The sequence below is a fragment of the Salmo salar genome, chromosome 07 (genome assembly GCF_965601325.2).
Source record: "Salmo salar chromosome 07, fSalSal1, whole genome shotgun sequence".
Taxonomy (NCBI): Eukaryota; Metazoa; Chordata; class Actinopteri; order Salmoniformes; family Salmonidae; genus Salmo; species Salmo salar.
This window is the reverse complement of record NC_138297.1, coordinates 76,567,501-76,582,500: the sequence shown is the minus strand read 5'-3', so window position 1 is coordinate 76,582,500 and position 15,000 is coordinate 76,567,501. Positions and strand designations below refer to the sequence as shown.

The 15,000-nt window shown below is 49.7% G+C and overlaps 1 protein-coding gene across 1 annotated transcript in view; it reads right to left on the bottom strand.

Moving 5' to 3' along the window:
* dusp16 (dual specificity phosphatase 16) overlaps window positions 1-15,000 on the bottom strand; it is a 31,182-nt gene that overhangs the window by 15,477 nt on the left and 705 nt on the right. Inside the window, exon 2 of the mRNA XM_082978106.1 lies at window positions 2,293-2,431. Within this exon, the coding sequence (XP_082834232.1) occupies window positions 2,293-2,431 (139 nt within the window). The remainder of the gene's footprint in view (window positions 1-2,292; window positions 2,432-15,000) is intronic.

Sequence of the window (15,000 nt, the reverse complement as noted above, 5' to 3'; positions counted from 1 at the left end):
TGTTCAGTTAGCTGTCCTATCACCAGCAGCCATGTTCAGTTAGCTGTCCTATCACCAGCAGCCATGTTCAGGTAGCTCTCCTATCACCAGCAGCCATGTTCAGGTAGCTGTCCTATCACCAGCAGCCATGTTCAGTTAGCTGTCCTATCACCAGCAGCCATGTTCAGGTAGCTGTCCTATCACCAGCAGCCATGTTCAGTTAGCTGTCCTATCACCAGCAGCCATGTTCAGTTAGCTGTCCTATCACCAGCAGCCATGTTCAGCTAGCTGTCCTATCACCAGCAGCCATGTTCAGGTAGCTGTCCTATCACCAGCAGCCATGTTCAGTTAGCTGTCCTATCACCAGCAGCCATGTTCAGTTAGCTGTCCTATCACCAGCAGCCATGTTCAGGTAGCTCTCCTATCACCAGCAGCCATGTTCAGGTAGCTGTCCTATCACCAGCAGCCATGTTCAGTTAGCTGTCCTATCACCAGCAGCCATGTTCAGGTAGCTCTCCTATCACCAGCAGCCATGTTCAGGTAGCTGTCCTATCACCAGCAGCCATGTTCAGTTAGCTGTCAAATCACCAGCAGCCATGTTCAGTTAGCTGTCCTATCACCAGCAGCCATGTTCAGTTAGCTGTCCTATCACCAGCAGCCATGTTCAGTTAGCTGTCCTATCACCAGCAGCCATGTTCAGCTAGCTGTCCTATCACCAGCAGCCATGTTCAGGTAGCTGTCCTATCACCAGCAGCCATGTTCAGTTAGCTGTCCTATCACCAGCAGCCATGTTCAGGTAGCTGTCCTATCACCAGCAGCCATGTTCAGTTAGCTGTCCTATCACCAGCAGCCATGTTCAGGTAGCTGTCCTATCACCAGCAGCCATGTTCAGGTAGCTGTCCTATCACCAGCAGCCATGTTCAGGTAGCTGTCCTATCACCAGCAGCCATGTTCAGTTAGCTGTCCTATCACCAGCAGCCATGTTCAGGTAGCTGTCCTATCACCAGCAGCCATGTTCAGTTAGCTGTCCTATCACCAGCAGCCATGTTCAGGTAGCTGTCCTATCACCAGCAGCCATGTTCAGGTATCTGTCCTATCACCAGCAGCCATGTTCAGTTAGCTGTCCTATCACCAGCAGCCATGTTCAGTTAGCTGTCAAATCACCAGCAGCCATGTTCAGTTAGCTGTCCTATCACCAGCAGCCATGTTCAGTTAGCTGTCCTATCACCAGCAGCCATGTTCAGCTAGCTGTCCTATCACCAGCAGCCATGTTCAGCTAGCTGTCCTATCACCAGCAGCCATGTTCAGTTAGCTGTCCTATCACCAGCAGCCATGTTCAGGTAGCTGTCCTATCACCAGCAGCCATGTTCAGTTAGCTGTCCTATCACCAGCAGCCATGTTCAGTTAGCTGTCCTATCACCAGCAGCCATGTTCAGGTAGCTGTCCTATCACCAGCAGCCATGTTCAGTTAGCTGTCCTATCACCAGCAGCCATGTTCAGGTAGCTGTCCTATCACCAGCAGCCATGTTCAGTTAGCTGTCCTATCACCAGCAGCCATGTTCAGTTAGCTGTCCTATCACCAGCAGCCAGCAAGTGCTGGAGGGGGAGGGAGGAGGGGGAGAGAGGAAGGGGAGAGAGAGAGAGGCAGTGAGGAGGATGAAGGGCTGGAGGGGGAGGGAGGAGGGGGAGAGAGGAAGGGGAGAGAGAGAGAGAGAGAGAGAGGCAGTGAGGAGGATGAAGGGCTGGAGGGGGAGGGAGGAGGGGGAGAGAGGAAGGGGAGAGAGAGAGAGAGAGAGGCAGTGAGGAGGATGAAGGGCTGGAGGGGGAGGGAGGAGGGGGAGAGAGGAAGGGGGGAGAGAGAGAGAGGCAGTGAGGAGGATGAAGGGCTGGAGGGGGAGGGAGAAGGGGGAGAGAGGAAGGGGAGAGAGAGAGAGGCAGTGAGGAGGATGAAGGGCTGGAGGGGGAGGGAGGAGGGAAAGAGAGGAAGGAGAGAGAGAGAGAGAGGCAGTGAGGAGGAGGGAGGAGGGGGAGAGAGGAAGGAGAGAGAGAGAGAGGCAGTGAGGAGGAGGGAGGAGGGGGAGAGAGGAAGGGGAGAGAGAGAGAGAGGCAGTGAGGAGGATGAAGGGCTGGAGGGGGAGGGAGGAAGGGGACAGAGGAAGGGGAGAGAGAGAGAGGCAGTGAGGAGGAGGGAGGAGGGGGAGAGAGGAAGGAGAGAGAGAGAGAGGCAGTGAGGAGGAGGGAGGAGGGGGAGAGAGGAAGGAGAGAGAGAGAAGGGCAGTGAGGAGGAGGGAGGGCTGAGTGGGCGTGTCTAACCTGAGAGCAGGTGTACGGAGGGGAAGCTCTTCTCCAGCTTGGCCAATAGGACGGTAAGGAAGGCCTCCGAGGGAAAGGTCAAGGGGTCAGATGAACTCTGGTCATACACCACCACCTCCTGAATGCCCACGAGCTCCAACTAGGAGAGGAAGAGGAGAGGAAGAGGAGAGGAAGAGTTAACAGAAACATTCAGAGAGGAAGAGGAAGAGTTAACAGAAACATTCAGAGAGGAAGAGGAAGAGTTAACAGAAACATTCAGAGGAAGAGGAGGAGTTAACAGAAACATTCAGAGAGGAAGAGGAAGAGGAGGAGTTAACAGAAACATTCAGAGAGGAAGAGGAAGAGTTAACAGAAACATTCAGAGAGGAAGAGGAGGAGTTAACAGAAACATTCAGAGAGGAAGAGGAAGAGTTAACAGAAACATTCAGAGAGGAAGAGGAGGAGTTAACAGAAACATTCAGAGAGGAAGAGGAAGAGTTAACAGAAACATTCAGAGAGGAAGAGGAAGAGTTAACAGAAACATTCAGAGAGGAAGAGGAGGAGGAGGAGTTAACAGAAACATTCAGAGAGGAAGAGGAAGAGGAAGAGTTAACAGAAACATTCAGAGAGGAAGAGGAAGAGGAAGAGGAGGAGTTAACAGAAACATTCAGAGAGGAAGAGGAAGAGTTAACAGAAACATTCAGAGAGGAAGAGGAAGAGTTAACAGAAACATTCAGAGAGGAAGAGGAAGAGGAGGAGTTAACAGAAACATTCAGAGAGGAAGAGGAAGAGGAGGAGTTAACAGAAACATTCAGAGAGGAAGAGGAAGAGGAGGAGTTAACAGAAACATTCAGAGAGGAAGAGGAAGAGGAGGAGTTAACAGAAACATTCAGAGAGGAAGAGGATGAGTTAACAGAAACATTCAGAGAGGAAGAGGAAGAGGAGGAGTTAACAGAAACATTCAGAGAGGAAGAGGAAGAGGAGGAGTTAACAGAAACATTCAGAGAGGAAGAGGAAGAGTTAACAGAAACATTCAGAGAGGAAGAGGAAGAGGAGGAGTTAACAGAAACATTCAGAGAGGAAGAGGAAGAGGAGGAGTTAACAGAAACATTCAGAGAGGAAGAGGAAGAGTTAACAGAAACATTCAGAGAGGAAGAGGAAGAGGAAGAGTTAACAGAAACATTCAGAGAGGAAGAGGAGGAGTTAACAGAAACATTCAGAGAGGAAGAGGAAGAGTTAACAGAAACATTCAGAGAGGAAGAGGAAGAGGAGGAGTTAACAGAAACATTCAGAGAGGAAGAGGAAGAATTAACAGAAACATTCAGAGAGGAAGAGGAAGAGGAAGAGTTAACAGAAACATTCAGAGAGGAAGAGGAAGAGTTAACAGAAACATTCAGAGAGGAAGAGGAAGAGGAGGAGTTAACAGAAACATTCAGAGAGGAAGAGGAAGAGGAAGAGTTAACAGAAACATTCAGAGAGGAAGAGGAAGAGGAAGAGTTAACAGAAACATTCAGAGAGGAAGAGGAAGAGTTAACAGAAACATTCAGAGAGGAAGAGGAAGAGGAGGAGTTAACAGAAACATTCAGAGAGGAAGAGGAAGAGGAGGAGTTAACAGAAACATTCAGAGAGGAAGAGGAAGAGGAGGAGTTAACAGAAACATTCAGAGAGGAAGAGGAAGAGGAGGAGTTAACAGAAACATTCAGAGAGGAAGAGGAAGAGTTAACAGAAACATTCAGAGAGGAAGAGGAAGAGGAGGAGTTAACAGAAACATTCAGAGAGGAAGAGGAAGAGTTAAGGAAGAGGAAGAGGAGGAGTTAACAGAAACATTCAGAGAGGAAGAGGAAGAGTTAACAGAAACATTCAGAGAGGAAGAGGAAGAGGAAGAGTTAACAGAAACATTCAGAGAGGAAGAGGAAGAGGAGGAGTTAACAGAAACATTCAGAGAGGAAGAGGAGGAGTTAACAGAATTGTAATCCAAAACAAACAAACAAACACACACTCAAAATCAACAATCATTGATTATGCATTGATTGTCTTATATGTAGACAACTTTAGACTTGAAGACAATCACAAAGTCAACACTCAGATCACTGGCTGCCCCAGCAACACAATCCCAAAGCACAGCCTGTCGTGCTGTCTGTCTAAAACACACAGCCTGTCATGCTGTCTGTCTAAAACACACAGCCTGTCATGCTGTCTGTCTAAAACACACAGCCTGTCCTGCTGTCTGTCTAAAACACACAGCCTGTCCTGCTGTCTGTCTAAAACACACAGCCTGTCGTGCTGTCTGTCTAAAACACACAGCCTGTCGTGCTGTCTGTCTAAAACACACAGCCTGTCGTGCTGTCTGTCTAAAACACACAGCCTGTCGTGCTGTCTGTCTAAAACACACAGCCTGTCGTGCTGTCTGTCTAAAACACACAGCCTGTCATGCTGTCTCTCTCCCTCTGAAACACACAGCCTGTCATGCTGTCTGTCTGAACCAGAGAGGAGCTGTCATGCTGTCTGTCTGAACCAGAGAGGAGCTGTCTCTCTCCCTCTGAAACACACCATCATGAATAAACACAACCTGTATAATACAGAACTTGTTTGTATTGTGTACACACACACACACACACACACACACACACACACACACACACACACACACACACACACACACACACACACACACACACACACACACACACACACACACACACTGACAGAGATTGGTTGGAGACGGGCGTACCAGTCAGTATGATATGTCGAGTATAACTGGTTGGAGACCAGTCAGGATGATATGTCGTGTATAACTGGTTGGAGACCAGTCAGTATGATATGTCGTGTATAACTGGTTGGAGACCAGTCAGTATGATATGTCGTGTATAACTGGTTGGAGACCAGTCAGTATGATATGTCGTGTATAACTGGTTGGAGACCAGTCAGTTGATATGTCGTGTATAACTGGTTGGAGACCAGTCAGTATGATATGTCGTGTATAACTGGTTGGGAGATGGGCGTACCAGTCAGTATGATATGTCGTGTATAACTGGTTGGGAGATGGGCGTGACCGTGTGGTTTATGGTTCTATGCTCCTATTCTTAGGGTGGAAAGTTCCGCTGCGGTGCCCTTGAACGCACACACACACACACACACACACACACACACACACACACACACACACACACACACACACACACACACACACACACCTGACCTAAATAGCTTGTTGATAGCCAGTTTCCACTGCTGTGAATAGATATGATTTGAGTCCTAGTGTAGATGTGATTACATGTCGTCGTTATCCCCCAATCTGCAGGCTGCGATCAGATCACGGAGCCGATTTTACAAATCGGAAAGAAAAATCCGAAAAACAAACCTGTAGTCCAAATGTAACGGCGCGGGCCCGTAACGTGGAAGCACATGACCCGGTTTACGGACAACTCTACGGGCACTCAAGGCATCACAATAAAAATGTTTACATGTTGAATATATTTCACCGAAAAATCGCCAAGTGTGGCAATGATGTTCTTAGGTAACATCAGGATACAACAACAAAAACAACAGAAGTTTTTGGGATGCCTTTTAGACATTTTTTGCTAGTTTATTGAAAATGAAATACAGAAATGTTCTAATTTACATAAGTATTCACACACCCCCTGAGTCAATACTTTGTAGAAGCACTTTTGGCGGCGATTACAGCTTTCAGTCGTCTTGGGTATGTCTGTATCAGCTTTGAGTCGTCCTGGGTATGTCTGTATCAGCTTTGAGTCGTCCTGGGTATGTCTGTATCAGCTTTGAGTCTTCCTGGGTATGTCTGTATCAGCTTTGAGTCGTCTTGGGTATGTCTGTATCAGCTTTGAGTCGTCTTGGGTATGTCTGTATCAGCTTTGAGTCGTCTTGGGTATGTCTGTATCAGCTTTGAGTCGTCCTGGGTATGTCTGTATCAGCTTTGAGTCGTCCAGAGTATGTCTCTATCAGCTTTGAGTCGTCCTGGGTATGTCTGTATCAGCTTTGAGTCGTCCTGGGTATGTCTGTATCAGCTTTGAGTCGTCCTGGGTATGTCTGTACCAGCTTTGAGTCGTCGTGGGTATGTCTGTATCAGCTTCGAGTCGTCTTGGGTATGTCTGTATCAGCTTCGAGTCGTCTTGGGTATGTCTGTATCAGCTTTGAGTCGTCGTGGGTATGTCTGTATCAGCTTTGAGTCGTCCTGGGTATGTCTGTATCAGCTTTGAGTCGTCCTGGGTATGTCTGTATCAGCTTTGAGTCGTCCTGGGTATGTCTGTATCAGCTTTGAGTCTTCCTGGGTATGTCTGTATCAGCTTTGAGTCGTCTTGGGTATGTCTGTATCAGCTTTGAGTCGTCTTGGGTATGTCTGTATCAGCTTTGAGTCGTCTTGGGTATGTCTGTATCAGCTTTGAGTCGTCTTGGGTATGTCTGTATCAGCTTTGAGTCGTCCTGGGTATGTCTGTATCAGCTTTGAGTCGTCTTGGGTATGTCTGTATCAGCTTTGAGTCGTCTTGGGTATGTCTGTATCAGCTTTGAGTCGTCTTGGGTATGTCTGTATCAGCTTTGAGTCGTCTTGGGTATGTCTGTATCAGCTTTGAATCGTCCTGGGTATGTCTGTATCAGCTTTGAGTCATCTTGGGTATGTCTGTATCAGCTTTGAGTCGTCGTGGGTATGTCTGTATCAGCTTTGAGTCGTCTTGGGTATGTTTGTATCAGCTTTGAGTCGTCTTGGGTATGTCTGTATCAGCTTTGAGTCGTCCTGGGTATGTCTGTATCAGCTTTGAGTCGTCCTGGGTATGTCTGTATCAGCTATGAGTCGTCCTGGGTATGTCTGTATCAGCTTTGAGTCGTCTTGGGTATGTCTGTATCAGCTTTGAGTCGTCTTGGGTATGTTTGTATCAGCTTTGAGTCGTCTTGGGTATGTCTGTATCAGCTTTGAGTCGTCTTGGGTATGTCTGTATCAGCTTTGAGTCGTCCTGGGTATGTCTGTATCAGCTTTGAGTCGTCCTGGGTATGTCTATCAGCTTTGAGTTCGTCTTGGGTATGTCTGTATCAGCTTTGAGTCGTCTTGGGTATGTCTGTATCAGCTTCGAGTCGTCTTGGGTATGTCTGTATCAGCTTTGAGTCGTCTTGGGTATGTCTGTATCAGCTTTGAGTCGTCCTGGGTATGTCTGTATCAGCTTTGAGTCGTCTTGGGTATGTCTGTATCAGCTTTGAGTCGTCGTGGGTATGTCTGGATCAGCTTTGAGTCGTCCTGGGTATGTCTGTATCAGCTTTGCACATCTGGATTTGGTTGATTTTCTTCCATTGTTCTTTGCAGATTTTCTCAAACTCTGTTAAATTAGATAGACGGGGGCGATGAACAGCAATCTGGAGGTGAAGATTAACGTTCCAACAGGACAATGACCCCGAGCATACAGCCGAGCATACAGCCGAGCATACAGCCGAGCATACAGCCGAGCATGCAGCCGAGCATACAGCTACAGCCGAGCATACAGCAGAGCATACAGCCGAGCATACAGCCGAGCATACAGCAGAGCATACAGCCGAGCATACAGCCGAGCATACAGCTACAGCCGAGCATACAGCAGAGCATACAGCCGAGCATACAGCCGAGCATACAGCCGAGCATACAGCTACAGCCGAGCATACAGCAGAGCATACAGCCGAGCATACAGCCGAGCATACAGCCGAGCATACAGCCGAGCATACAGCCGAGCATGCAGCCGAGCATACTGCCGAGCATACAGCTACAGCCGAGGATACAGCCGAGCATGCAGCCGAGCATACTGCCGAGCATACAGCCGAGCATACTGCCGAGCATACACCCGAGCATACAGCCGAGCATGCAGCCGAGCATACAGCAGAGCATGCAGCCGAGCATACAGCCGAGCATACAGCTACAGCCGAGCATACAGCCGAGCATACAGCCGAGCATACAGCCGAGCATACAGCCAAGCATACAGCCGAGCATACAGCCGAGCATACTGCCGAGCATACAGCTACAGCCGAGCATACAGCAGAGCATACAGCTACAGCCGAGCATACAGCAGAGCATACAGCTACAGCCGAGCATACAGCCGAGCATACAGCCGAGCATACAGCCGAGCATACAGCCGAGCATACAGCTACAGCCGAGCATACAGCAGAGCATACAGCCGAGCATACAGCCGAGCATACAGCCGAGCATACAGCCGAGCATACTGCCGAGCATACAGCTACAGCCGAGCATACAGCAGAGCATACTGCCGAGCATACAGCCGAGCATACAGCCGAGCATACAGCCGAGCATACAGCCAAGCATACAGCTACAGCCGAGCATACAGCCGAGCATACAGCCGAGCATACAGCCGAGCATACTGCCGAGCATACAGCTACAGCCGAGCATACAGCAGAGCATACAGCCGAGCATACTGCCGAGCATACAGCTACAGCCGAGCATACAGCAGAGCATACAGCCGAGCATACAGCCGAGCATACAGCCGAGCATACAGCTACAGCCGAGCATACATCCGAGCATACTGCCGAGCATACAGCCGAGCATACAGCCAAGCATACAGCCGAGCATACAGCTACAGCCGAGCATACAGCCGAGCATACAGCCGAGCATACAGCCGAGCATACAGCTACAGCCGAGCATACAGCAGAGCATACAGCCGAGCATACAGCCGAGCATACAGCCGAGCATACAGCTACAGCCGAGCATACATCCGAGCATACTGCCGAGCATACAGCCGAGCATACAGCCAAGCATACAGCCGAGCATACAGCTACAGCCGAGCATACAGCCGAGCATACAGCCGAGCATACAGCCGAGCATACAGCTACAGCCGAGCATACAGCCGAGCATGCAGCCGAGCATACTGCCGAGCATACAGCCGAGCATACAGCCGAGCATACAGCTACAGCCGAGCATACAGCCGAGCATACAGCCGAGCATACTGCCGAGCATACAGCCGAGCATACAGCCGAGCATACAGCCGAGCATACAGCAGAGCATACAGCCGAGCATACAGCCGAGCATACAGCCGAGCATACAGCCGAGCATACAGCTACAGCCGAGCATACAGCCGAGCATACAGCAGAGCATACAGCCGAGCATACAGCAGAGCATACAGCTACAGCCGAGCATACAGCAGAGCATACAGCCGAGCATACAGCCGAGCATACAGCCGAGCATACAGCTACAGCCGAGCATACAGCCGAGCATACAGCCGAGCATACAGCCGAGCATACAGCAGAGCATACAGCCGAGCATACTGCCGAGCATGCAGCCGAGCATACAGCCGAGCATACAGCAGAGCATACAGCTACAGCCGAGCATACAGCCGAGCATACAGCCGAGCATACAGCCGAGCATACAGCCGAGCATACAGCCGAGCATACAGCCGAGCATACAGCCGAGCATACAGCCGAGCATACAGCCGAGCATACAGCCGAGCATACAGCCGAGCATACAGCCGAGCATACAGCTACAGCCGAGCATACAGCCGAGCATACAGCCGAGCATACAGCCGAGCATACAGCTGAGCATACAGCCGAGCATACTGCCGAGCATACAGCCGAGCATACAGCCGAGCATACAGCCGAGCATACAGCTACAGCCGAGCATACAGCCGAGCATACAGCAGAGCATACAGCTACAGCCGAGCATACAGCCGAGCATACAGCCGAGCATACAGCTGAGCATACAGCCGAGCATACTGCCGAGCATACAGCCGAGCATACAGCCGAGCATACAGCCGAGCATACAGCTACAGCCGAGCATACAGCAGAGCATACAGCCGAGCATACAGCCGAGCATACAGCCGAGCATACAGCCGAGCATACAGCATACAGCCGAGCATACAGCCGAGCATACAACTGGAATGGATTCAGAACCAGAATGTGAAAGTCCTTGAGTGGCCCAGCCAAAGCCCAGACTTGAATCCCATTGAAAATCTGTGGAAAGACTTGAAGATTGCTGTTCACTCCCCATCTAACTTAACAGAGCTTGAGAAAATCCCCCAAATTCCAGATGTGCAAAGCTGATAGAGACATACCCGAGACAATTTAATCCATTTTGAATTGAGTCTGTAACAGAACAACATGTGTAATAACTCACAAGGGGTATGAATACTTTCTGAAGGTAGCGTATGTAGGCTAGAAACGAACAACAGCAAAACAGGAAAAACAAACCATTCAAGTGTTAAAATCCATTCAATAAAAACCCTCATGAAGATCATCCATTAATCATTTATCTCCCCCTTTACCTCCTCACCCCCTTCCCCCTCCCTCCTCACCTCCCCCTTTATCTCCCCCTTCCTCACCTCCCCCCACTCCCCCTTTACCTCCCCCTTCCTCACCTCCCCATTTATCTCCCCCTTTACCTCCTCACCTCCCCCTTTACCCCCTCCCTCCTTCCCCCCCCTCACCCCCCCCCCTCCTCACCCCCTTCCCCCTCGCTCCTTACCTCCTCCTCCTAGATATATGTGTTAAAATCCATTCAATAAAAACCCTCATGAAGATCATCCATTATTCATTTATCTCCCCCTTTACCTCCTCACCTCCCCCTTTACCCCCTCCCTCCTTCCCCCCCCTCACCCCCCCCCCCCCTCACCCCCTTCCCCCTCCCTCCTTACCTCCTCCTCCTAGATATATGTGTTAAAATCCATTCAATAAAAACCCTCATGAAGATCATCCATTATTAATTTTGTTAAAAAGAGCAGGTCTTTATTAAAGAATATTACGAATTGAAGTAAAAATGCTTTTCAAAAGAAGAAGTATTCCATGTTTTGAGTTTTAAATATAGCACCGTGCTTCGGCCGTTTGCCGAGCTCACGCGTTGGGAGGGAATCGCGGCCCGCGCTTGTTTTTCTTCAAACGGTTGCCGAGGAAACGGCAGCGTTCCTGGGTCGCGGCGACACGTCTTACCTGCTGTGTGACTGTAGGAGACGCTTTTCTCGCCCGCCTCGGTGTTAATCCCCAGCTACACTGTTCATTTCATTACTCTCATACAATTTTAACAAATTGATAATATTGTCACCACATCAGACTATTGTTCATTGAATATTGTCTGATGGTTAAATATTTTATTATAAGGCGGTGAATGAGAAGCAGGGAGGGGGGGGGGGGAGGGGGGGGGGAATTACATCCCTTTAAAAACTGATTTTAAGATTCGAACAACAGCGTGTTATATCGACTTAATTAGGGGGCGGACATGATTTTAAAAAAAAAATGGTACAATGTTTTTACCTAATTTCGTTTTGAGTCAAATCTCTTATTTCTTGCTTTCGTCTCTGATTACTAGTCCCCCAAACCAGGGGTACTAGGACCCTGGGGGTAACCTCCCCGATGTCTCTGATTCACTTCCTTACAACTTTCGCTTCCTTGCCGAGTTTCACTTCACTCTTTCCCAAATCCCCTCCAACTCACAAGGTAGGCAATACGCTTGACCTCATCTTTAATAGAGACTGTTCTCCTACTAATCTCACTGTAACCCCCCTCCAGGTCTCTGTTCTCCTACTAATCTCACTGTAACCCCCCCTCCAGGTCTCTGTTCTCCTACTAATCTCACTGTAACCCCCCTCCAGGTCTCTGTTCTCCTACTAATCTCACTGTAACCCCCCTCCAGGTCTCTGTTCTCCTACTAATCTCACTGTAACCCCCCTCCAGGTCTCTGTTCTCCTACTAATCTCACTGTAACCCCCCTCCAGGTCTCTGTTCTCCTACTAATCTCACTGTAACCCCCCTCCAGGTCTCTGTTCTCCTACTAATCTCACTGTAACCCCCCTCCAGGTCTCTGTTCTCCTACTAATCTCACTGTAACCCCCCTCCAGGTCTCTGTTCTCCTACTAATCTCACTGTAACCCCCCTCCAGGTCTCTGTTCTCCTACTAATCTCACTGTAACCCCCCTCCAGGTCTCTGTTCTCCTACTAATCTCACTGTAACCCCCCTCCAGGTCTCTGTTCTCCTACTAATCTCACTGTAACCCCCCTCCAGGTCTCTGTTCTCCTACTAATCTCACTGTAACCCCCCTCCAGGTCTCTGTTCTCCTACTAATCTCACTGTAACCCCCCTCCAGGTCTCTGTTCTCCTACTAATCTCACTGTAACCCCCCTCCAGGTCTCTGTTCTCCTACTAATCTCACTGTAACCCCCCTCCAGGTCTCTGTTCTCCTACTAATCTCACTGTAACCCCCCTCCAGGTCTCTGTTCTCCTACTAATCTCACTGTAACCCCCCTCCAGGTCTCTGTTCTCCTACTAATCTCACTGTAACCCCCCTCCAGGTCTCTGTTCTCCTACTAATCTCACTGTAACCCCCCTCCAGGTCTCTGTTCTCCTACTAATCTCACTGTAACCCCCCTCCAGGTCTCTGTTCTCCTACTAATCTCACTGTAACCCCCCTCCAGGTCTCTGTTCTCCTACTAATCTCACTGTAACCCCCCTCCAGGTCTCTGTTCTCCTACTAATCTCACTGTAACCCCCCTCCAGGTCTCTGTTCTCCTACTAATCTCACTGTAACCCCCCTCCAGGTCTCTGTTCTCCTACTAATCTCACTGTAACCCCCCTCCAGGTCTCTGTTCTCCTACTAATCTCACTGTAACCCCCCTCCAGGTCTCTGTTCTCCTACTAATCTCACTGTAACCCCCCTCCAGGTCTCTGTTCTCCTACTAATCTCACTGTAACCCCCCTCCAGGTCTCTGTTCTCCTACTAATCTCACTGTAACCCCCCTCCAGGTCTCTGTTCTCCTACTAATCTCACTGTAACCCCCCTCCAGGTCTCTGTTCTCCTACTAATCTCACTGTAACCCCCCTCCAGGTCTCTGTTCTCCTACTAATCTCACTGTAACCCCCCTCCAGGTCTCTGTTCTCCTACTAATCTCACTGTAACCCCCCTCCAGGTCTCTGTTCTCCTACTAATCTCACTGTAACCCCCCTCCAGGTCTCTGTTCTCCTACTAATCTCACTGTAACCCCCCTCCAGGTCTCTGTTCTCCTACTAATCTCACTGTAACCCCCCTCCAGGTCTCTGTTCTCCTACTAATCTCACTGTAACCCCCCTCCAGGTCTCTGTTCTCCTACTAATCTCACTGTAACCCCCCTCCAGGTCTGTTCTCCTACTAATCTCACTGTAACCCCCCTCCAGGTCTCTGTTCTCCTACTAATCTCACTGTAACCCCCCTCCAGGTCTCTGTTCTCCTACTAATCTCACTGTAACCCCCCTCCAGGTCTCTGTTCTCCTACTAATCTCACTGTAACCCCCCTCCAGGTCTCTGTTCTCCTACTAATCTCACTGTAACCCCCCTCCAGGTCTCTGTTCTCCTACTAATCTCACTGTAACCCCCCTCCAGGTCTCTGTTCTCCTACTAATCTCACTGTAACCCCCCTCCAGGTCTCTGTTCTCCTACTAATCTCACTGTAACCCCCCTCCAGGTCTCTGTTCTCCTACTAATCTCACTGTAACCCCCCTCCAGGTCTCTGTTCTCCTACTAATCTCACTGTAACCCCCCTCCAGGTCTCTGTTCTCCTACTAATCTCACTGTAACCCCCCTCCAGGTCTCTGTTCTCCTACTAATCTCACTGTAACCCCCCTCCAGGTCTCTGTTCTCCTACTAATCTCACTGTAACCCCCCTCCAGGTCTCTGTTCTCCTACTAATCTCACTGTAACCCCCCTCCAGGTCTCTGTTCTCCTACTAATCTCACTGTAACCCCCCTCCAGGTCTCTGTTCTCCTACTAATCTCACTGTAACCCCCCTCCAGGTCTCTGTTCTCCTACTAATCTCACTGTAACCCCCCTCCAGGTCTCTGTTCTCCTACTAATCTCACTGTAACCCCCCTCCAGGTCTCTGTTCTCCTACTAATCTCACTGTAACCCCCCTCCAGGTCTCTGTTCTCCTACTAATCTCACTGTAACCCCCCTCCAGGTCTCTGTTCTCCTACTAATCTCACTGTAACCCCCCTCCAGGTCTCTGTTCTCCTACTAATCTCACTGTAACCCCCCTCCAGGTCTCTGTTCTCCTACTAATCTCACTGTAACCCCCCTCCAGGTCTCTGTTCTCCTACTAATCTCACTGTAACCCCCCTCCAGGTCTCTGTTCTCCTACTAATCTCACTGTAACCCCCCTCCAGGTCTCTGTTCTCCTACTAATCTCACTGTAACCCCCCTCCAGGTCTCTGTTCTCCTACTAATCTCACTGTAACCCCCCTCCAGGTCTCTGTTCTCCTACGTAAGGTGTTCACGTGGGTAACACGTTAGGTCTGCTCCACTAGCTCAGGGTAACGTCAGGTTTGTGGTTAGGGGATTAGGGTTAGGTTAGGTAGGTTAGAGGGTATAGGGTTTAGGGGATAGGGGTTAGGATTAGGGTTAGAGGTTAGGGGTTAGAGGTTAGGGGTTAGGGGATAGGGGTTAGAGGTTAGGGGTTAGGGGATTAGGGGTTAGGGGATTAGGGGATAGGGGTTAGAGGTTAGGGGTTAGAGGGTTAGAGGTTAGGGTTTAGGGGTATAGGGGATAGGGGTTAGAGGTTAGGGGTTAGGGGTTAGGGGTTAGGGGTTAGAGGTTAGGGGTTAGGGGATAGAGGTTAGAGGTTAGGGGTTAGGGGTTAGGGGTTAGGGGTTAGAGGTTAGGGGTTAGGGTTAGGGTAGGGATAGGGGTTAGAGGTTAGGGGTTAGAGGTTAGAGGTTAGAGGTTAGGGTTAGGGGTTAGGGTTTAGGGGTTAGAGGTTAGGGGTTAGGGGTTAGGGGATAGGGGTTAGAGG